The following is a 21,406-nucleotide window of genomic DNA, read 5'->3' as shown; positions in this document are numbered from 1 at the left end:
AAAATTTCGAAGAGATAACATGCTGCGTATCATTTTCATTCGTACCCTCTCTAGAGCCCCATTCGGGAAGAAGTAGAACGTATTTAAGAAACGTCGCGTCATTAATAATCACCTCATAATTAATGTGTGGACGGCTTAAAATTTAATTTTGAATTGCTATAATATTAATTGTACAAAAAATGCAGCCAATTGACTAACGGTCTGGGCAGACCAAGGTCGTGTTTAAGACACCATTCAGAGGTGCAAAATCTCTACAATCCCTCGATACTAGGATTACTGCAGACTCGGAGTGCACAGTGGTCGGGAATAGTGTAGACGGATGTAGATCCGGCACCGAGATATTACGAATTTTCAATGATTAAAGCGCGCACGGTAGTGAACGCGCAATGCGTGAAGTTTTCCTACACTCCTGAAGGCGCTAATATGTTCCCCGCGCCGGCCAGCGATCGCACTGTGTTTGGCGCAATGCGTGAAGTATTCTTGCACTCTTGTAGGGGCTAATATACGCCTCGCGCCGACAGGCGTGTGCACTGAGTTTGGCGTAATGCGTGAAGTATTCTTGCACTCATGTAGGCGCTCTTGTGCGTTTCCAACCGACTGGCGACCGCACTATGTTTGGCGCAATGCGTGAAAGATTATTCCTGCAGTCTTGTAGGTGTAAATACACGATGCGCCAACACCGATCCCTGCAACTAACTGACTCTCCGGGAAAACTATGATCCCTGATTTTGATACAACATCCTATCTTGTATTTATTTCCACGTCACAGCTTTTTTCTATCCTTTTTGCATAGAATACGCTATTTGGCAACGGACTTGTTGAAAAAGACAACACCGTCCGCCATTCTCATTCACCCTTTGAAGGAGAGATGAGAGGATTTCGCGACCATTTTCACCTCGCAAAATGCCTCGGGCGGGGAACCGTCGAGATAAACGGGGGCTCCTCGGGGACACGAGATGTCTTTGGAAGGGGGGGGAGGAGGCTGCGAGGTTCTTTTAATTACGCTCCGATTTGGGCGTGCGGGGGTCTACCGTCACGTCCAAGACAGAGCACCACGTGCTCTTGCCATGTTTCCATTTATTACTGCACGGGTGCATTCCTAGGTTTAAACTGAGGAAAATTTTGTGTGTCATCATCAGTTGCGTTGCAGTTATCTGCAGACGATAAGAAATACTAAAGGAGCCATTGAATATGGCCGTGTTAAAAACAACCGTATATCTTACATTGATGGCTCAATACGAGTACAAAACTCCTCGGCTTCTGAGATGACATGTCCAAAATTAACATTCAAGTCCGAAATGTTTAAATCGATATAAACCGCGAGAGACTCCATCAATTCGTCAGGACATCCACCGGGGTTATTCTAGAAGTTGATAGACAAAGCTGTCGACATAGAAGAAAGCAGGGATGTAGAGGAATCCTATTGGTGGAAGCAGATGGTTGCAATGGACAAAGAAGGTAGGTAATAGACTAACTGACGGCAACCTACGAGAGAACCTATAGTTAGTCCATCAATTTCTCCCTTAGTCTTGGATCCACCCATTACAATCAATAGTTACTGGACCCCTACATACCCTATGTCTATTTTGTCTGTAAATTTCAACAATCAGCCCGCACATATCTTTAAGTTCACTTTTTGCGCAATTGGACGTATATCTACCAAAGGGAACTAAGCGCCAAATTTTCAATTTCCAGTTTTTAACGGATTTGGATTCTGCATCACCTAAGCTACTCAGAGGTATGACAATGTCCCGAAAATACTCATTTCATCCCGTAGGAACAGCGCATGAGAAATCATGAAACCGGGAATGGGGGATGACGAATTAAAGCAGACAGACCTATGTGTAATTCCGTTTGATTTAATGCGCTAACCGGGATACCGCATTCTATCAAACAGACCTATGTGCAGTCGATCGACGCGCGCTCAGCGGAGCCGCGGAGCTCTGCGGAAACAGCGAATGAGAGGTTTGAACGAGTTTGAACCTGTTGCCCTGTTGCCGACGCTCTCTCTGTTTACATTGCTAATCGCGTGCGCTTTAAGAGTCAATGTAAAGATTCATTTCTAATTTTGTTAGCAATTTTCAAAGTTACGGCCTAACTTTTCACTTTTGGCTGTTGTGATAGTGAATGTGAATGGTTTCTTGCAGTGCAGTGTTGCTCTCTGTAGCTGTCGCTCAAGTTGGTGTTGGCACTAGGTAAGTAGCCTTGAACGGCCTTGACATACTTCAGACTTGTTTACAAACATTCTCAATTGCATTTAAAGGAAAATTTTAATCCTTGATTTGGCAAAGTTTTATGCATAGCATTCCATATGATTGTGCTCTCCTACTCCAATGAATTTCGTGTGAATAAATAAATGTGCAACACACGAGCTAGAGTTCAGCATGACTTCTTTAAGGTTAAGTGGATGCTTTGTATCCCAACACCAGCACTACTGATCATCAATAAAGTGGACGTATTTCGATCAAAAGGAAATCTGTGCACTCATATTGGCATGGGCCACATCATGCATATATTCCTCTGTGCCACAGCGGGCTGATTATTGAAAGTTTAAAACAGCCTGATGAGACATTGATATGCAATATATTGCATTGTTGAGATAGAGCCAAGTGAGTCGTGTCATGTTGTGCCAACATAGTTTCAGTAATCGGGCTGCTGGGCTCAGGTTACAATGCGCATAGATCCTTTTCATATGAATGCATCCAATTCTTATTCAATCACAATCGCTCACCACACTTTTCAATGCAATGCTTCCACCAAAGAGTTACTACAAAAGGGCTGCAGCTCATGGTAACTGCATATATTCTCAGGGTGGACTCATGAGCACCAGACATCATTATCAGCTTTCTAGAGCACATTCCATATTTCTCACCTGCACATACTTCTGTTTTATAGAAATACGTCCATATAAGAACTGTATGATTACAAATGGGAGCATTCAAATTCAAAGGAAATTTGTGCATTGTAACCTAAGCCCTGTGGCCCCTAAGGCTACGAGTATGACAGGGCCCATATCACAATGCACATAGTTCCTTTCGCTTCAAATCAAACAAATTTCAAAGGAACGTTAAGTGAAGGTGTCATGGTTTGTCATATTTTGAGTTGTTTCAAAATGTCCCTCTGCACTCATCAAATGGACGTATTTCTGTCAAACGGAACTAAGCGCCAAATTGAGTTCCTTTTGAAGATTTTAGAATCCCGGATAGCGCGTTCTGTCAAACGGACCTAAGCGCCACGGAAAAGCATTGCGAGTATAGGAGAAGCAAGCATCGCATTCCGTAACACCCGCCAATCCAAGCCCCCCTCTTCTTTCCTCCCCCTATGGCGCTTAGGTCCATTTGATAGAAATACGTCCAAATGAAACTAGAAAGCAGCTGTCATAGATACTCAATCAATTCTGAAACAGTATTAGTATTGTATCAAAGTCATATAAGCTCTGCATTGCCTACTTATGAAAAATTGGCATTGAAAATGGAGATTGTGCTGAGAAATGCGAGTGCATTTCACAGCTTAGTCATAAAAAAGTTAGGGTGATGATAAGATACCTCTTGTGGCATCTGCAGGTATCCATTTATATCTGCGGAGATGCAAAGGCCATCTACTCACACAAATTTGATCCATTCAAGTAAAAAACAATTTGATTTAAATGCATCCAATTGAACGACTAAAGTATTCAATTTCCAGAAATTGAAAGTACCGTTTATATTCAACATTTTCTCCAACTTAGTAATCTGAATTTTATTTTGTTTCTTTCTCCAGAGCTGATATCCAAAAAGATGTGGTCAGATTGGTACTCCCATGATGGGGATGGATCTCACTCCTTATCATCCTCCAAATCAAAGGTAAAGAAAGATGAAATGGTGGCAGGAGGGGTAGAGCATTATTTTTCAAATCTATGTTCTTAGTCCTTTTTAAGAGAATAATGAAGATGTACTTTTCCTCACTAGCTTTTACCAATTAACTAAGCCAATTTGAGTAATAAGTGGATTACATTTGCAATAAGGAACCACTATCTCTGGCTCTCCCACAAAAGCACATATTTGCATAGGGAAACTAATGGTATGTGTGTTGTTTCTAAAATTGGCCAGAAATAGTGGTTCCTTATTGCATAATGCAATCCAAGTGATAAAGGGAGAAGAATTTTGAATCTCCACCAAGAGTATTATTCTGGCATGACAGGGGCACTTTTTGTGGCCGATAATTATTATTTGGACGTATTTCTACGAAACAGACCTATGTGCAAGTGGGAAATATGGGGTGTGCTCGTTAGTTCTCTTTGCGTAAGAGTGAATGAGAATAATAAAGCGCCAGTGACGTCAGCGGCAACGAACGAGACGCGCAACGACGGGGAGATCGTTGGAGGGAGTCTTTAACTCATGAGCCCTGTCCAGAACGCTCTCTTGCCATGCCTGCGGCTCATGAATCCCGCATTCAGTTGGCACATAGGTCTGTTTGATAGAATGTAAAATCCCGCTTTTCCAATTCTTCAAAAGGAATCACGTCCACTTTTACATTGCTTCTTATGCAGCTTCGACGAGCACACCCCATATTTCTCACCTCCACATAGGTCTGTTTGGTAGAAATACGTCCATTTGAGTCTGTAGTCTATATTTGTAGCAGCAAAAATATCATTCTTGACAAATGCATCATGTTTATACATCGAGGTGCGTTAGTCATCATACATAATGAGCCATCTTGACATCATGACACTCTTCCATGCCGAGTGTTCCACCAGTATAGGTGAAAAGTTGATCTGCCTCATTTATCTTAAGGAAATAAACACTAAGCACTAAGCGGCTCTCAATTTTACAGTGATGGATAATGATGCTTTTTTCTTTTTCCCCCCTTTCCTTCTGTGGGGGGCTAAAACCTTATGACAACAATATGCTGTCACCCATTGTATATCTTAAGCCTGTGCATCATTTTTAATTTCAGGGAACACAACCGAAGTGTGAAAAAACATTGTCCTCATCGACAGCAACAAATGCTCCCCGCAGTATACTAAGTCAGTGTATTGAAAATGTCCCATTGCCGGTGATCAATGAACAGGCCATTGGACAGAACAAGGTAATTAATCATGTATGAGATCTTAAGCAATCAGTCTTTTTTCGTATCCTTTTATTCCTGTCTTTTTTTTTTTTTTCCCCCCACAATGCTGACGTATTTCTGCCAATCAGAACTGTGTGCATTATGACAGGAGCCCTGTTATGCATTATATTCCTATGGATCTCAGGCCCGAGGCTCATGTCTAGATGCACAATGTTCCGTTTGGCAGAAATACGCTCAATTTCTACTCATATGGTGTCCAGGGAGCTGAGGTTTTCAAAATGAATGACTTTTAGTAAGAGATACTGAATTTAATTCTGACTATTTTTGACCTTTCTTAAACTCAATTTAGAATTTTTCAAAACAAGGAATTCAGAGATGTAAGGCATCAGAGAAATGGACATCATAAAACAGGAAATAGATAAATGAGCCAGAAAAGAGAAATTTCTGAAGGACCCTAGAGTGTTGAGCGGGCCTTAAAAGATTCAACTAAGCTGAGAAAAAAATCTTCATTTGGAAAATTTGTACATGTCTATTTAAATTTTTGGTTTCATTTCAGGAATTGTATGCAACAAATACTCCCCGCCGTATACTAAGTCAGAGTATTGAAAATGTCCCAGTGCCAGTGATCAATGAACAGACCATTGGACAGAACAAGGTACTTAATCATGTATGAGATCTTACGCAATCAGTCTTTTTTCGTATCCTTTTATTGCTGTCTTTTTTTTCCCCTAAAATGCTGACGTATTTCTGCCAATCAGAACTGTGTGCGTTGTGACAGGCGCCCTGTTATGCATTATATTCCTATGGATCTCAGGCTCGAGGCTCATGTCTAGATGCACAATGTTCCGTTTGGCAGAAATACGTTCAATTTCTTTTCATCTGGCGTCCAGGGAGCTGAGGTTTTCAAAATGAATGACTTTTAGCAAGAGATACTGAATTTAATTTTGACTATTTTTGACCTTTCTTGAACACAATTTAGATTTTTTCAAAACAAGTAATTCAGAGATGTAAGGCATCGGAGGAATGGACATCATAAAACAGAAAATAGATAAAGGAGCCAGAAAAGAGACATTTCTGAAGGACCCAAGAGTGTTGAGCGAGCCTTAAAACATACAACTAAGCTGAGAAAAAAATCTTAATTTGGAAAATTTGTACATGTCTATTTAAATTTTGGTTTGATTTCAGGAATTTTATGCAACAAATACTCCCCGCCGTATACTAAGTCAGGGTATTGAAAATGTCCCAGTGCCGGTGATCAATGAACAGGCCATTGGACAGAACAAGGTACTCAATCATGTATGAGATCTTAACCTATCAGTCTTTTATCGTATCCTTTTAATGCTGTCTTTTTTTTTTTCTCTCTCACAATACTGACAATTATTTTCGTCTCAGGGTTTGCAAATGCCCCCATTAAATGGACGTATTTCTGCTGAAGAGAACTGTGTGCATTATGACATAAGCCCTAGTATGCATTATATTCTTTTGGATCTCAGGCCCGAGGCTCATGTCTGGATGCACAATGTTCCTTTTGGCAGAAATACGTTCAATTTCTACTCATCTGGCGTCCAGGGAGCTGAGGTTTTCAAATTGATTGACTTTTAGCAAGAGATACTGAATTTAATTTTGACTATTTTTGACCTTTCTTGAACACAATTTAGATTTTTTCAAAACAAGGAATTCAGAGATGTAAGGCATCAGAGGAATGGACATCATAAAACAGAAAGTAGATAAAGGAGCCAGAAAAGAAAAATTTCTGAAGGCCCCAAGAGTGTTGAGCGGGCCTTAAAAGATTCAATTACGTTGAGAAAAAAATCTTAATTTGGAAATTTTTTACATGTCTAATTAAATTTTGGTTTCATTTCAGGAATTGAATGCAACAAATACTCCCCGCCGTATACTAAGTCAGGGTATTGAAAATGTCCCAGTGCCGGTGATCAATGAACAGGCCATTGGACAGAACAAGGTACTCAATCATGTATGAGATCTTAACCTATCAGTCTTTTTTTTGTATCCTTTTATTGCTGTCTTTTTTTTTTCTCCCTCACAATGCTAACAATTGTTTTCGTCTCAGGGTTTGCAAATGCCTCCATTAATTGAATGTATTTCTGCTGAAGAGAACTGTGTGCATTATGATGTAAGCCCTAGTATGCATTATATTCTTATGGATCTCAGGCCCGAGGCTCATGTCTAGATGCACAATGTTCCGTTTGGTAGAAAAATGTTCAATTTCTACTCATCTGGCATCCAGGGAGCTGAGGTTTTCAAAATGAATGACTTTTAGTAAGAGATACTGAATTTAATTCTGGCTATTTTTGACCTTTCTGGAGAACAATTTAGATTTTTTCAAAACAAGGAATTCAGAGATGTAAGGCATCAGAGGAATGGACATTATAAAACAGAAAATAGATAAAGGAGGCAGAAAAGAGAAATTGCTGAAGGACCCAAGAGTGTTGAGCAGGCCTTAAAAGATTCAATTACGTTGAGAAAAAAATCTTAATTTGGAAAATTTGTACATGTCTATTTAAATTTTTGGTTTCATTTCAGGAATTTTATGCAACAAATACTCCCCGCCGTATACTATGTCAGAGTATTGAAAATGTCCCAGTGCCAGTGATCAATGAACAGGCCATTGGACAGAACAAGGTACTCAATCATGTATGAGATCTTAACCTATCAGTCTTTTATCGTATCCTTTTAATGCTGTCTTTTTTTTTTTCTCTCTCACAATACTGACAATTATTTTCGTCTCAGGGTTTGCAAATGCCCCCATTAAATGGACGTATTTCTGCCAAAGAGAAGTGTGTGCATTATGACCTGAGCCCCATAACGCATTATATTCTTTTGGATCTCAGGCCCGAGGCTCATGTCTGGATGCACAATGTTCCTTTTGGCAGAAATACGTTCAATTTCTACTCATCTGGCGTCCAGGGAGCTGAGGTTTTCAAATTGATTGACTTTTAGCAAGAGATACTGAATTTAATTTTGACTATTTTTGACCTTTCTTGAACACAATTTAGATTTTTTCAAAACAAGGAATTCAGAGATGTAAGGCATCAGAGGAATGGACATCATAAAACAGAAAGTATATAAAGGAGCCAGAAAAGAAAAATTTCTGAAGGCCCCAAGAGTGTTGAGCGGGCCTTAAAACATACAACTAAGCTGAGAAAAAAATCTTAATTTGGAAAATTTGTACATGTCTATTTAAATTTTGGTTTGATTTCAGGAATTTTATGCAACAAATACTCCCCGCCGTATACTAAGTCAGGGTATTGAAAATGTCCCAGTGCCGGTGATCAATGAACAGGCCATTGGACAGAACAAGGTACTCAATCATGTATGAGATCTTAACCTATCAGTCTTTTTTTTGTATCCTTTTATTGCTGTCTTTTTTTTTTTCTCCCTCACAATGCTAACAATTGTTTTCGTCTCAGGGTTTGCAAATGCCTCCATTAATTGAATGTATTTCTGCCAAAGAGAACTGTGTGCATTATGACGTAAGCCCTAGTATGCATTATATTCTTTTGGATCTCAGGCCCGAGGCTCATGTCTGGATGCACAATGTTCCTTTTGGCAGAAATACGTTCAATTTCTACTCATCTGGCGTCCAGGGAGCTGAGGTTTTCAAATTGATTGACTTTTAGCAAGAGATACTGAATTTAATTTTGACTATTTTTGACCTTTCTTGAACACAATTTAGATTTTTTCAAAACAAGGAATTCAGAGATGTAAGGCATCAGAGGAATGGACATTATAAAACAGAAAATAGATAAAGGAGGCAGAAAAGAGAAATTGCTGAAGGACCCAAGAGTGTTGAGCAGGCCTTAAAAGATTCAATTACGTTGAGAAAAAAATCTTAATTTGGAAAATTTGTACATGTCTATTTAAATTTTGGTTTGATTTCAGGAATTTTATGCAACAAATACTCCCCGCCGTATACTAAGTCAGGGTATTGAAAATGTCCCAGTGCCGGTGATCAATGAACAGGCCATTGGACAGAACAAGGTACTCAATCATGTATGAGATCTTAACCTATCAGTCTTTTTTTTGTATCCTTTTATTGCTGTCTTTTTTTTTTCTCCCTCACAATGCTAACAATTGTTTTCGTCTCAGGGTTTGCAAATGCCTCCATTAATTGAATGTATTTCTGCCAAAGAGAACTGTGTGCATTATGACGTAAGCCCTAGTATGCATTATATTCTTTTGGATCTCAGGCCCGAGGCTCATGTCTGGATGCACAATGTTCCTTTTGGCAGAAATAACGTTCAATTTCCATCCGCCCGACAATCACAATTATAGTGCGTCTCGGGGGGGGGAGACACATACTCGCAACCCATCGCGATGGGGAAAGGTGGGAGGGGCGTGGGTCTAGGGGGGGGGGGGGGGAGGGGGGGGGGGGAGGGGGGGGGGGTGGGGGGGGGGGGGGTGATTGGGGTGTGGGTGGGGGGGGGGGGGTGCTGTAGCGTTGTGTTGGGTAGGGGATTGGAGAGTGGGGATTGGGGGGGGGGTGGTGTCTGAGTTTGGGGGGATAGATTGGATTTTCTTTTGGAATTACTGAGTTTAGGACATAATAAGTAATCTCTTGATAAATAATCTTCATCAGTTTAGAAAATCACCTCCCTGGAGAGAACTGACCATGGGCCTTCTACTCAGATAAATCAATAAAAAAAAAGATGAAGAAAAATAAAATAAAAAAAAAAAAAAAAAAAAATAAAAAAAAATATAAAAATAAAAAAAAATGGAAAAAAAAAATAAAAGCGGAAAAAAAAAAAAAAAAAAAAAAAGGAAAAAAAATTGAAACGTATTTCTGCCAAAACGATCATTGTGCATCTAGACATGAGCCGCTCGGGCCTGAGATCCATAGGAATAGATAAGGCATTACTACGCTTACGGTCACAACGCACACAGTTCTGATTGGCAGAAATCACGTCAGCATTTATTAGGGAAAAATAAGACACAAATAAAAGGATAAACGAAAAAAAGCGACTGATTGTCCCGTAAGATGCCTCATACAAAGATATAAAGTACCTTGTCTCCGTATTCCAAAGGTCTGCATCATTGATCCCTGGCAAAAACTGTGACGACGTTAATATTAACGGACTTTGTATAGTCGGCCAGGGTGGCTCGAGGTTTTATCAAATTGATTGACTTTTAAGCAAAGAGATACATGAGATATTAATTTTAGACTATTTTTGACCTTTCTTGAACACAATTTAGATTTTTTCAAAACAAGGAATTCAGAGATGTAAGGCATCAGAGGAATGGACATTATAAAACAGAAAATAGATAAAGGAGGCAGAAAAGAGAAATTGCTGAAGGACCCAAGAGTGTTGAGCAGGCCTTAAAAGATTCAATTACGTTGAGAAAAAAATCTTAATTTGGAAAATTTGTACATGTCTATTTAAATTTTTGGTTTCATTTCAGGAATTTTATGCAACAAATACTCCCCGCCGTATACTATGTCAGAGTATTGAAAATGTCCCAGTGCCGGTGATCAATGAACAGGCCATTGGACAGAACAAGGTACTCAATCATGTATGAGATCTTAACCTATCAGTCTTTTATCGTATCCTTTTAATGCTGTCTTTTTTTTTTTCTCTCTCACAATACTGACAATTATTTTCGTCTCAGGGTTTGCAAATGCCCCCATTAAGTGGACGTATTTCTGCCAAAGAGAAGTGTGTGCATTATGACCTGAGCCCTATACTGCATTATATTCTTATGGATCTCAGGCCCGAGGCTCATGTCTGGATGCACAATGTTCCTTTTGGCAGAAATACGTTCAATTTCTACTCATCTGGCGTCCAGGGAGCTGAGGTTTTCAAAATGATTGACTTTTAGCAAGAGATACTGAATTTAATTTTGACTATTTTTGACCTTTCTTGAGCACAATTTAGATTTTTTCAAAGCAAGGAATTCAGAGATGTAAGGCATCAGAGGAATGGACATCATAAAACAGAAAGTAGATAAAGGAGCCAGAAAAGAGAAATTTCTGAAGGACCCAAGAGTGTTGAGCGGGCCTTAAAAGATTCAATTACGCTGAGAAAAAAATCTTAATGTGGAAAATTTGTACATGTGTGTTTTAATTTTTGGTTTCATTTCAGGAATTTCATGCCGTGCCGAGTTCCAGTCATGCCGTGCCGAGTTACAGTCATGCCGTGCCGAGTTACAGTCATGCCGTGCCGAGTTACAGTCATGCCGTGCCGAGTTCCAGTCATGCCGTGCCGAGTTCCAGTATCCAATTTCCAATTTGCAATTACACAAATATTCAATTCGTTCCCCCTATCATTCATGAAAACCAGGTAATTATGCTGTCATCTGAATGTAATACTTAGCTAATCATTCAGGAGTCAGTTCTGCCGAATATTTGCACTGGTTTCAAGCACAAGGATCTATATTTCCATCATGGCATGAATTTTGTCATGAGTGTATTTTTATGGGTCTAAGGACCCAAGTCACAACGGATATGTCGCAGGCAAATAGTAAAATTAGGCATTTGGTCAAATGCCTAGGCAAACAGTCAAATATTCCAACTTAGATTGAAATTCTGCCTCTTCTCCTAATTTTTGACAAAATAATTAGTTTCCCTTGTAAGAAAGAATTCTCAGTAAAAATTTGCATTGCACAATAGTATTTTAAAGCATATTTGGCTCCTTCATAGACACCTATCTGGAAATTTTCAGCATGTTATAAAATACAGAATTTTTAGAATTTCATCATCGAAAAATATGAGAGGCAAATAAAGAGGAAAAGCCAAGAAGAGTTGGTAGGTTTGATGAGTTCTTTTCCCAAAAAATATTAAAAACTTGCGACCTCCTCGCCATAAATTCACTAAATTTTATAGACCATCAAAATTTAAGTATCAGCGTAGGCATTTGACAAAATGCCTGATTTCACTATTTGCCTGCGACAGATGTACATATATATATTTTTTTTTTTATTTACATGCATCCATTTGGTCTATTTGCTTTGATCACATAGCCTACAGCCTCCTATCTATTACTGATTTTTATTAACTTCTTATTAAATTTGGACCGAGTTCAGCAGAAAGGAACCAAGTCATATCAGCTATTGCCAAATTTTACTGAGCAATTTCTTTTCTGGTGGAGAACGGCTGGATAGATTCTTATGAAAATTTCATGGAATTTTCTTCTAAACTAGAGGCAAATATTTCACATGAATTTGGAAATTTAATTTCTCTAGTCATTCTCCTGTAGGAAAATGGATTCTTCAATGAAATTTGGCAATAGCTGATGTGGCTTGGGTCCTTTCTACTCAATTCAGTTCATTTGTCTGGCGAACGGAAGTATGTGCATTAAGACATGAGCCCCGAGACCCTTAAAAATATATGCATAAACCCGGCTCACGTCGAAATGCACATACTTCTGTTAGCCAGAAATACGTCCATTTATGGTCTACCTTGGCCTTGTCTTCCTCCTCGGAAAAGTGTGGACCTATCACTATTTTACTATCCTTCTTTAAGCTCAGAAAAGGAAATGATGATTCAGTTGATATTTATAGGAGATTAGCCAAATATTGAGGTCTCATTGGAAATTTGATGAGGAGATATTTTGCGCTCTTTGAGGACTCCATAAAATTATTGGTTATTGTAGTAAAACGACTATATTTTATACCTATATACTATATTGTCGATGAGCACAACACCATCTTCAGTTTCCAAATTGAACGATAAATCACACACTATCACAACAACTTTAAGAATGGTCGATGAGAAAAGTCACCATTTCCTTCCCGTCTTAGATCATTTTTATTGAAAGTAAAAGTATGTTAAAAAAGATTGAGACTCAATGTCACTTGTGATGCATTCCTAAACTTTACTGATTTGCTAAAGTTCCTTGTTCAAGTATGATATTTTCCCACAAAAGATTGCCAATGCTCATGCAAAATGAACTTTTTCTACGCTGAGAGGAACAATATACAAATGAATTAAATTACATTGAATTATTAGACTCGCAAAATCTTGTGCATGTAGTTCCCTTAAATTTTGCTCATTTGTGCGTAGTTCCTTGCAGCATAAATGAGTCTGAATGATCTTTTGCTCCATCTGCAGCCGACTTTTAATCCGCCATTTGCTGAACCAGGCAATGTAGGTATAAAAAATTGTACTGCACTCCAAGTAAGTTAAGTGGATTACAAAACTCATCCAATTTTTCAGAGCACCACTGTTATAATCGGTTAATTTTACCTCTCCATTATATTGAACATTGTTTTTATCATTTTTCAGAGGACATTCATGGACCTCTCCACAGCTAGTCTCATTCAGTCATCTAGTCAAATCGGGAACCAGAACATTTATGAAAATACGGTGAGTTTTTGCAAAGCTTATTCTTTCGAATGCTTAATTATTCTCACAGGCTCACAATGATGAAGGGATGGAACAAAGGCACAAATCTTGTGAGATATCATAAAACGGTTTGACCCCTACTTTTTAGTTTGAATGGAGACTAGCTCAAGGAAAACTTGCATTTAATCGACTAAATTACACTGGTCAACATGGGTTCTGTCCTTCGAACCAAACCGATTTTTTTCGATTCCTATATGCTAAAGAAGCCCGAAAATGACCATATTAACTTCAGTAAAGTTGGTTGGTCCTCAGGGCGCCACCATTTTGAATTTTTCAAGATTTAGAAAACCCACGATTAGATTTTTGCAAATATCTCATCAACAGTTCATCTCACAAAAAAAAACAAAGAAACCAGCGGAAAGAGCATAAAATTTCCAACCAAAATCATTCTCTTTTGTTTTTTCTAACTTACTTTTTTTGTCGTGAAATTAACTTTTACTTCAAAAATTAGCTTAAAAAAGGCGCATTTTTGCTGATTTTAGGAGAAACTTTGCTTCATACCTTCAGCCACGATTATCTCAGAAAAAAACTGTTACGTTCATTGAAAAAAAGCGTAAAAGTTACTTCTAGGAAACACATGTCGATAGTTCCTTAACTTGATTTAATCCTGTGAAACAGCAGTTTATTAGGTCCGCCCTTAAAAAGTGATTTTTTCAACCATTTTCCTTAGAATCACGAAAAAAAGAGAAAAAACCCTAAAAACGTAACCCGAACTGTGTTAAATGGTGGCAAAATAATGCTGGGTCGACACTATTTTGAAAACAAAACCAAAAAGTTCCAAAATTTTCAATCAGTCAAAAATTTTGAGGTCACTCGACGTTACCTCACCTTAATATTCCAATGCAAACTGCCTGAGCTGCACACTCTCCCCCCTCAGTTTTGTACTGATACTCATTGGAGCTCAAAATTTTTGACTCTGATTGAAAATTTTGGAACTTTTTGGTTTTGTTTTCAAAATAGTGTGGACCCATCATTATTTTGCCACCTTTTAACACAGTTCGGGTTACGTTTTTAGGGTTTTTTCTCTTTTTTTCGTGATTCTAAGGAAAATGGTTGAAAAAATCACTTTTTAAGGGCGGAGCTAATAAACTGCTGTTTCACAGGATTAAATCACGTTTAGGAACTATGGACATGTGTATTCTAGAAGTAAATTTTACGCTTTTTTCAATGAACATAACAGTTTTTTTCTCAGATAATCGTGGCTGAAGGTATGAAGCAAAGTTTCTCCTAAAATCAGCAAAAATGCGCCTTTTTTAAGCTAATTTTTGAAGAAAACGTTAATTTCACGACAAAAAAAGTAAGTTAGAAAAAACAAAAGAGAATGATTTTGGTTGGAAATTTTATGCTCTTTCTGCTGGTTTCTTTGTTTTTTTTTGTGAGATGAACTGTTGATGAGATATTTGCAAAAATCTAATCGTGGGTTTTCTAAATCTTGAAAAATTCAAAATGGTGGCGCCCTGAGGACCAGCCAACTTTACTGAAGTTAATATGGTCATTTTCAGGCTTCTTTAGCATCTAGGAATCGAAAAAAATCGGTTTGGTTCGAAGGACAAACCAAAACTCGAAATTTGTTGTGCTGTGTTATTCATAAAAATAAAGCCAAACTTGATGAAATCACTCTCTAAGACAGGCGATCATGAGTGGGCTTTTATATTGCCTTTGCGTTTAATTCTTTTTTTTTTTTTTTTTTTTTTTTTTTTTTTTTTTTTTGCCTGTTAGTCTTTTTTTGTGGACCAGCTTATGGAATGGCTGGGTAAAATCGATGAAACGGTTCATGCACAGTGAAGACAAAATATTCGAATAAAGAGTCTATCAAAAATTGAGTGAAAACGAGAAGGAAATTTTCCTCAATTTTCAGAGTGATCAGGAAAGAAATGCTAAGTGACTGGCCAAATTTTCCTTTGATTAAAATTTAATAAGATGATGTTTTTTTTTCTCTAATTCTACTTTAAAAATAGCAGGTTTCTTCAGTTCCCTAATGTTGCAAGTATTCCAATCATAGTGACTGATGTCTCAACATTTGAATGCTTCTTTTTTTTCATTGATAGGATACAAGATCCTCGCTCCAACCTCTCCTTCAGCAAGGCCAATCCTTAATGACCCAATTGCAGTTTTTTTTATCCACCCTGAGCAACACTATGAATAACCTTCCATCATCCGAACCTGTTCCCAATAATTTAAACCCCCCTGCAGCAATTGTGCAGCAGCAAAATTATTCTTCAGAAACATTTGGCAACATCCTCTTCCCTTTGGAGTCGCAGGCAGATCCAGTTGAATCGCCTGTTGAACCAGTTCCTGAACCTGTTGAACCTGTACCATCTGAGGTACCATCAGAGTCTCCGCCATCTGAAGGAAGTATTTCCGCAAAAACAAATGATGCGGCATACTCAGGGAGACCCAAGCGAGGAAGAAAAAGAAAGTTTGAGTATGACAGGAAAGAGGGTCAAAGGAGGAAATATCATTATGAAACTTATAAGAATGCAAAGGGCCGAGAATATCAAGAAAAAGAGTTCCGCGATTACATTTGCCTGTGCCCCAGAAAATGCCATGAGAGAGTACCTGTAGCAGAGAGGCGTGTACATTTCGAGCGATTCAAAAATCTAGCGAACTACAACCTACAGACTGCCGCTCTCTGTGCAGCTGTTCGGGAAACTCAAGTAACGCGTCGGCGGACGAAACACAAGGAGTCCAGAAAAGAATACTCAAGAACGTACACTTTTGGACAAAAGGAGGTTTGCCCTGCTTTCTTTTGCCAGACATTGAGAGTGTCAAATAAGCGGATTAACACCGCATTAAAAAGACAGAGGACCACCTCATTGTTGGACCAAAGAGGCGGTACTGGTAAGAGCAAAATCTCTGTAGAAGAAAAAGCTGAAGTTATCGATCAAATAAAGAAAATCCCCGTCTACAAGAGTCATTACTGTAGAAGCCAGACAGATACAATGTTCCTACCGCATGATATGACCCTGAAAAAAATGTATAATGCGTACAAAGCTGAAGTGTCGAAGCCACTCTCTTTCTCATCATATAGAAGAGTATTCACCACAGAATTCAACCTACGCCGCAAGCCTTTGAAAAAGGACACGTGTGAAAAATGTGACACGTACCTTTGCGCCATGAGATCAGCGAGCACCGAGGAAGACCGAGAAAAGGCGACTAAAGAACACCAGCTGCACCTCTCGCTCGCTGAGGAGGCGAGAAATCAAATGAATGCAGATCTCAAAGTAGCCAAAAGTAGTGCTTCTAACGAAACAATGACTTTTGATCTGCAGAAAACTCAACCTCTCCCGGCCTTATCCACAGGTATAATGTTCTACAAACGGAAGTTGTGGTTGTATAATTGCGGAATACACTCTGGTAAAAGCAACAGAGGGCATTGCTATCTGTGGGTGGAAGGCACAGCTGGAAGAGGAGCCCAGGAGGTTGGGTCCTGCCTACTCAAACATTTTGCGAAAATTCCTCGCACAGTCCAACACGTGACTCTGTGGAGCGATTCCTGCGGTGGTCAAAACCGTAATGTGAAAATTGTTTTAATATTAAAAGCTGCATTAGAAATTTTTGAAAATATTGAAACCATTACGCTAAAGTACCTCGTTCCAGGGCACACTTTCTTGCCGAACGATTCCCAATTCGGGGATATCGAGTGTGTGCTGAAACGATGTCCACGTCTATACACGCCAGACGATTATGTATCTATCATGAAAATGGCCAGGACCAAAGAGCCCTTCATTGTAGAAAAAGTGGACTCAGCAGAATTTTTTGGCACGGGTCAAATAGAAAAGAATATCACAAACCGCAAAAAAGACACTCTAGGGAGGAAGATCAATTGGCTACATTTCCGCCAAGTACAATTAAGGAGAGAGAAACCCCACTCAATACTTGTCTGTGAAAATTTCTCCGGCCCTTTTAAGGAAATCAACATTGAAAAGAAGAGCCCTAATTTTTCCCGACCAAGGATTTTCTTCCACTCTAAGCTGTCCCCTTTATGGCCTGAGGGAAAGCCAATTTCTGCCGAGAAATTAACTGATATCCAATCATATTTGCATTTAATCCCAGCCGACTGCCGTCAGTTTTATGAGAATCTGTTGACCTCTGAAACAGTAGTGGATGACGTTGACGGGTTTGACGGATCCCTAGATTTTGAGATTGAAGAGGAGAATGAGTGTTGACCAATCGAAATTGAAATTGATGAGTGAAGTATGAAAAGATCTGGATGTGCAAGAGAAGAATGAAATATGAGGGGATGTGAAGAATGTTAGGAGAGCGAAGATTTGAGCATGAGGAGTTGTGAAGAATGTGACCTAAGAGAGCGAAGAATCAAACATGAGGAGATGTTGAAGAATGTTAGGAAAGGCTAATATCAGGGGGACAGAGGCCCACAAGGGCCGAGTGAGTAAGTCTTTCTCTTTTTCTTCTTTCTTCTCCCCAAGTAGCATTTTTCAACTTGATTCCAAGCAAATCACATTATAATTGGATGCATTTATGTTAAAAAGAACTAAGTGCATAGGGTTTGCATGCAACATACTTTCTTTTAGCATAGATACTTACTCATTTAAATTAAAAGGAACTATAAATGCATTGTAACATGAGCCCTGCCATGGATGTATTTTTATGGGCCACAGGGGTCAGGTTACAGTGATCGTAGCTCCTTTTAATAAATTCGTCCAAATGCAACTATCGGCTAAATCTTCACAATCAGATTGTTAAAAAAAAAATGCAATTTTCTCGAGACAAAAATTGAAATAAAAATTAGGTAATGCCTCAATTTTCATGCTTGTTCAAGAATGGTAGCTCCCTAGACAAGAGGCCTGACATAGATGTAAAGCAATTTTATTTCAAGTACTAACGCAATTTAATTGCAATTTTTGTCAAACATTGAAATTGCAAAATCTTATCGCAAGCCTTTTGCAAGGTGTGCTACTTGGGATCCTCTGCCTTTTCTGTCTTTATTCTTATTATTACTTTTCTCTGCTTTCCTCTTTCTCCTTTTTTTCTCTTAACCTCCTCCTTAACTTCCATTTCCTCTTCCCTGATGTCTCCTCCTTCTTGTTCACCTTCTCTTTCTTTAAACTTCTAATGTGTCCTCACCTGTCTGTAAGGAGTCTCAAGACCTAGGCCTATCAGAATAGCTCAACAGCTCTGTATAGGTATCTTATTTTGTAAATAATAAGGGAACATTTGTAGCCCGGAAACCTTTTTTTTTTTTTATTATTTATATTATTGTAGGAGAATAACCTAATAAAAAAAAAAGGTATGAAGACTACAAATTTTCCCTTCTTATCTATCAGAATAGGGTTAGCGAATACATGTCTTAGATTTTACTTAATTTTTTCCATTTTTTACACTTGCCATGGGCCAAATTGTATGTATGTGGAAATCCATTTTACTTGGCACTAGGGTGGTCTACGATACTGAACCGCCGCTGGAACCCATCAAGGTAGAGTTCTTCCGGAAGATGGCATCTCTCCATCTCATTTTGGATGTCATTCATCCACCTTTAGCTGGGCACCCTCAATGGCGCCTACCTTATCTCCTTGACCTCGAAGGATCCCACACAGCATGCTGACAGCTTTCCATCCTTGAAGATTACGGTTCTAAATGTCCTTATCCACCTTCCTGTCCGAAATTGCCCTCATCCTCAAGTACTTGTACTGCTCATAACTCTTAATATCCACGACTACGCTTTCCTGAGCCCCTCTGATGCCAATTTTATTCTTCTTTCCTTTTCAGTTGTATTACTGTTTTATTTTAATCTAATTCTTTATATTTCCTGTTTTTTTTTCCAGAATCTCATCCCACGACGCACAGCTCGGTACAGGATTAAGGATATTCAGTTTCCTCCAAACCGTTACCTTCAAAAGTTTTCATTCACATCCTGGAGAACCGTGCAAACGAACGGAGTTTGGTTTATAAGTAAAATGCCAAAATCGAACCAATTGTTTCCTTGGTTTAATCTTTTTTAGTGTTCTTTTCATTTTCTCGAATGTTATTGTTATTTTAAGTTTTAAGTAAATGTCATTGTCATTAAAACAATTTGCAATATGTAGGTATAGATAATCTAAAGATATTTTCAAGAGGATCAGTTTATTATACGGATCTCATTTAGCAAAAAAGAGCCAGCACGATTACAATGTTTTCAAAATCGTCCAACTCATCCTTTTTTATAAAAAAAAAAAATACTTAATATATGTACAGTATTAAAATTTACAAAATTATTCTCCTTTAAAATCAACAATTTTTGGGTGGAAAGTCAAGGCTATTAATTGATATTCTGGAAGATTTTTTAGATAATTATGAAAAAGCAACATTTTTATAACAGTGTAAATGCGCTGGCTCCTTTTTTTTAAATTAGATCCATACAATGGGGCTATGTTTATTGTTGCAAAGTTTACATCTTTACTACTACTCATCTACTCTATCCTTAAGCACATGAATTAGCACTTGATTATCATTGAATGATGTACAGAATTTCAATTATTCTAAAACCTCAATGTCAATTCAATAGCCACTACTTTTTTTCTTGAGGTGTCCCATTTTGTATTTCGAGTATCCACTACCCATTCACTGATGATTTATTTAGTTTCCTTATGAGGATATATTTTTGCAAATAATTCTTCATGCAACCGAGCTCATTAAACATTTTTCATTACCTATTTTTAGAACTTTCAAGAACCCCAAAAAAAAAAAAAAACTCAATACAAGGCGATCTTGCGACATTCACTATAATTTGGTTAGAATGGGATTAGTTTCGGATACTTAGGACCTAATGGTTGGTCAAGCCTGACACAAATCAACCTAACTGAATTCGATGATACCTGGTTTCCTTCATGTTTTATCTATCCAGAAGAAAACTTCTAATGGAAATGCTTTGAAAGAACAAGGAAATTTCCCCCAGATTATGAAACATGAACTCCAAAAATCTAAAAATAGAAAGTTGCCAATTTCTCTCGTAAGGAAACTCAAACATGAGAGGCGATTAGACAACGACTGTTGTAATTAGGTTGATTCTGGTTAAATGCATCCAACAGTCAATGGATTTCAATGACGGTATCATGTTGAACTGTGATTACCAATTGAAAATTAAGAAGTAAAATTTAGCGTACAGCCTGACACTGAGGCTTACAAGCAGCAAAGAATTATTCAGCAAGAAAATTTATTGCTTAAAAATGTCACGGAATTTTTTATCAGGGACTGAAAACTGGGATGTATTTCTGCCAAACGGAACTATGTGCATTAAGACACGAGCCCTGAGATCCATAAGAAGAAATGCATAACAGGGATCACGTCATAATGTACATAGTTCCATTTGGTAGAAATACTTGTCATACTTCAGTCTATATAATACTATGATCAGGATTCTTGGCTAAAGAGGGATTAAAGAGGAAAACTTCTATCATTTAACTAGCCAGTTTTATTTAAAGTTAATAATAATCAGGTAAATTTCATTATTTACAAGAAGGTCATTATAAAAATTACCAACATCTGTCACATTTTTACAGTGATGGTAATTGATTGAATTATTGTAAGTAACTATTTCTTTCTCTCTGAGACATCTTCATTTCAACTTCAACAATCTTTTGAAAACAAGTCAGTATGAAGTTGAAGCATCCTATTTCTTGCAGTGATCTGCGTTTTTACAGCGGAGCATTGTCAAATGCCATGACACACTAGATAATTTAAAAATTACGTTTATTTAAATAGTCGAAAATGAGGTTGATGGAACAGAAATTATGCTTCTTTCAAGTAAATTGAGGTTTCGGACTCCAGCAGAATAGAAATTTTGTAAAGTCTGAAGGAATCTGTAACAAAGACAAACATACAAATTAGATAGGTGCTAGCAGTATGAGTTCATTGACCTATGTAACTTTTGTAACTTAAGTTGTGTAGTTTATGTACAGAATTTAATATCTCTGTAAATTAATGTTTAATCATGTTATTTCGAGTGAGAAACTTATAATTTTTTTGTGCCTTTTCTTGATGAAGCTTTTACTTTCA

The 21,406-nt window shown here is 38.0% G+C and overlaps 3 protein-coding genes across 6 annotated transcripts in view; 2 read left to right on the top strand and 1 right to left on the bottom strand.

Moving 5' to 3' along the window:
- The window catches only part of LOC109039449 (G-protein coupled receptor moody), a 264,915-nt gene that overhangs the window by 80,200 nt on the left and 163,309 nt on the right, over positions 1 to 21,406 (bottom strand). The window lies entirely within an intron of this gene.
- LOC140224261 (uncharacterized) lies at positions 1,972 to 19,421 on the top strand. 3 transcript variants are annotated; one of them, XM_072298373.1, is made up of 13 exons: positions 1,978 to 2,195; positions 3,760 to 3,842; positions 4,936 to 5,067; positions 5,606 to 5,704; positions 6,235 to 6,333; positions 6,914 to 7,012; positions 7,594 to 7,692; positions 8,273 to 8,371; positions 8,953 to 9,051; positions 10,471 to 10,569; positions 11,151 to 11,348; positions 13,292 to 13,372; positions 19,198 to 19,421. In XM_072298373.1, the coding sequence occupies exons 2-13, from the start codon at positions 3,777 to 3,779 to the stop codon at positions 19,372 to 19,374; spliced, it is 1,347 nt and encodes a 448-aa protein (XP_072154474.1). In that variant the 5' UTR covers positions 1,978 to 2,195; positions 3,760 to 3,776; the 3' UTR covers positions 19,375 to 19,421. The 3 variants fall into 3 exon arrangements, with proteins under 3 accessions (XP_072154475.1, XP_072154476.1, XP_072154474.1); XM_072298374.1 differs by lacking the exon at positions 10,471 to 10,569 and having other exon boundaries at positions 1,972 to 2,195; XM_072298375.1 differs by lacking the exon at positions 5,606 to 5,704 and having other exon boundaries at positions 1,973 to 2,195.
- Positions 14,235 to 19,189, top strand: LOC140224260 (uncharacterized). Its single transcript, XM_072298370.1, has one exon. It carries the CDS (start codon positions 15,508 to 15,510, stop codon positions 17,578 to 17,580), a length of 2,073 nt encoding a protein of 690 aa, XP_072154471.1. The 5' UTR covers positions 14,235 to 15,507; the 3' UTR covers positions 17,581 to 19,189.

Source organism: Bemisia tabaci, chromosome 3 (assembly GCF_918797505.1).
Source record: "Bemisia tabaci chromosome 3, PGI_BMITA_v3".
Taxonomy (NCBI): Eukaryota; Metazoa; Arthropoda; class Insecta; order Hemiptera; family Aleyrodidae; genus Bemisia; species Bemisia tabaci.
The sequence above is the reverse complement of the archived record's forward strand: the minus strand, read 5'-3'. Positions and strand labels throughout refer to the sequence as shown.